The 2,061-nt window shown below is 37.5% G+C and overlaps 1 protein-coding gene across 1 annotated transcript; it reads left to right on the top strand.

Annotated features, from left to right (window-relative positions):
* Window positions 1-453: 453 nt before the first annotated feature.
* LOC309401285 (vomeronasal type-2 receptor 26-like) lies at window positions 454-1,353 on the top strand (the record flags this gene model as incomplete). Its single annotated transcript, XM_081970353.1, has 1 exon — window positions 454-1,353. The coding sequence occupies one exon, from the start codon at window positions 454-456 to the stop codon at window positions 1,351-1,353; it is 900 nt and encodes a 299-aa protein (XP_081826479.1).
* Between the last annotated feature and the right edge of the window lie 708 nt (window positions 1,354-2,061).

Genomic DNA, 2,061 nt, shown 5'->3' with positions numbered 1-2,061 from the left:
ATATATGACCAAACTCAAATTATCATATTTTGGATACATTCTGCAAAAGCTTAACTGCTTGAGGTACACTTTAATGATGGCAATGGGAGAAGAAGTGGCAACTAGTAACAAAGTGAATAGCGGCAGTAATAGAGCCAGTTTGGCCCGGGTTTGGCCCACCAGACTAAAAAGCAAGGGGTAGTAAGTTCTAATCCCACCCTTGCTCTGAAACTCAGCTGGGTCACTGGGTGTCATGGATAGGCTTTCCTTTTTCTCTCATCTTTCCCTGTTATGTTTACAAGATCATTGAAATTGAAGAGTTTATTCATGTAGTTAATAAATGGGGGCCATCCCTAACTGGAAAAAAAGCTTGAAAAAATATTTTGTATTTTTTTTCCCAAACGTTGATAACAGTGTGATATGTTCAATTTCATTGCAGCCATCTTTCTAACCAGCGTGTTTTCCCCCCTAGATATGGATGACTGTTTTTCATGTCAAGAAGATGAGTATCCAAACAAGGATCAGAATTCATGTCTTCCAAAAGTTGTAACCTTCCTAACATATGAAGAATCGTTGGGGACCATCTTAGCCATTTGTTCTCTTGTGTCTTCGTTTATTGTATTGTTGGTTCTGGGTATCTTCATTAAGTACCAAGACACTCCCATCGTCAAGGCCAACAACCGAAATCTCACCTACATCCTTCTCATGTCCCTTCTGCTTTCGTTCCTTTGTGCTTTACTGTTTATTGGCAAACCTCATAAAGTGATATGTGTCCTCCGACAAAGTACTTTTGGTATGATATTTACTGTAGCTGTATCATGCGTGTTAGCCAAAACCACCATCGTGATTTTAGCTTTCATGGCCACCAAGCCAAACTCTACTATGAGGAAATGGGTGGGGAAAAGGCTGACCATTTCCATTGTTTTTCTCTGCTCCTTCATTCAAGTAGTTCTTTGTACTGTTTGGCTGTTGACTTTTCCTCCATTCCCTGATTTCAACATGCACTTAATGGCAGAAGAAATTATTCTGGAATGTAATGAAAACTCCTTTGTCATGTTCTACTGTGTCTTGGGCTTTATGGGCCTCCTAGCCCTTGTCAGCTTTACTGTAGCTTTCTTTGCCAGGAAATTACCAGACACTTTTAATGAAGCCAAATTTATCACTTTCAGCATGTTGATTTTTTGCAGTGTTTGGCTCTCCTTTGTTCCTAGTTATCTGACCACAGGTGGAAAACATATGGTGGCGGTGGAGATCTTCTCCATTATAACATCCAGTGGGGGGCTCTTGGTATGCATCTTTTTCCCAAAATGTTATATCATCATACTGAGGCCAGAACTGAATAACAAGCAGCAACTAAAACAAAGAAAAAAATGAAAGATGTAGAATTTCATTGCCATCTTTTAATTAGGCATGGAAAAGCATTAAGAAGCCAAACTGGAGACCTGTAAGCCTTTCCCATCTACAGGTTGCAATTGGTGCAATTACATCTACAATTTCCATCTGATTTTAGGATTGGAAATCTGGTTCCATTTTATGACATGCCACACCCAGAATCGAATAAGTACTTGTTATAAAGTAGAGTCAAATAAATGCAAAATAAATATTGAAATAGAATGAAGTCTGTGATTTCCGTATTTCGAATAAACTCTTGAATGTTGAGAAATCCTCCCTGCCTTCCCTCCCTCCCTTCCCACAAAATCTGTACATGAGGGCCATCATTAAGTTTTAAAAAATCAAAATCTAATTTAAAGATTCTTAACTGAATGTTTTGAGCCGTGTATTGTAAATGTTTGCAAGTCGTTCTGTTTGGGAACAGATCTCTCTGAATTAATAAATGAGATTATACTAATTTCCTTCAGACTGGAAAAAGCCATTTATAAAGCATTTGAAATGTGCTTTGTAAATGTCTTGAAACCCTTGAAATGTAAATTGGGAAATTCACCATATGCCTAGAATGCCTGTGTTAAGAGTTATCCCTACTTATCTGAGCACAGTAAACCAACATTGAAATGATATTTAAAATTAAAAAAATATTTGCAAACATTTTGATTTCTGCTTCTTTTATGCTTTGGGAGAAAAAAA

The sequence above is a fragment of the Natrix helvetica genome (assembly GCF_964273705.1).
Source record: "Natrix helvetica genome assembly, chromosome: Z".
Taxonomy (NCBI): Eukaryota; Metazoa; Chordata; class Lepidosauria; order Squamata; family Natricidae; genus Natrix; species Natrix helvetica.
The sequence above is the reverse complement of the archived record's forward strand: the minus strand, read 5'-3'. Positions and strand labels throughout refer to the sequence as shown.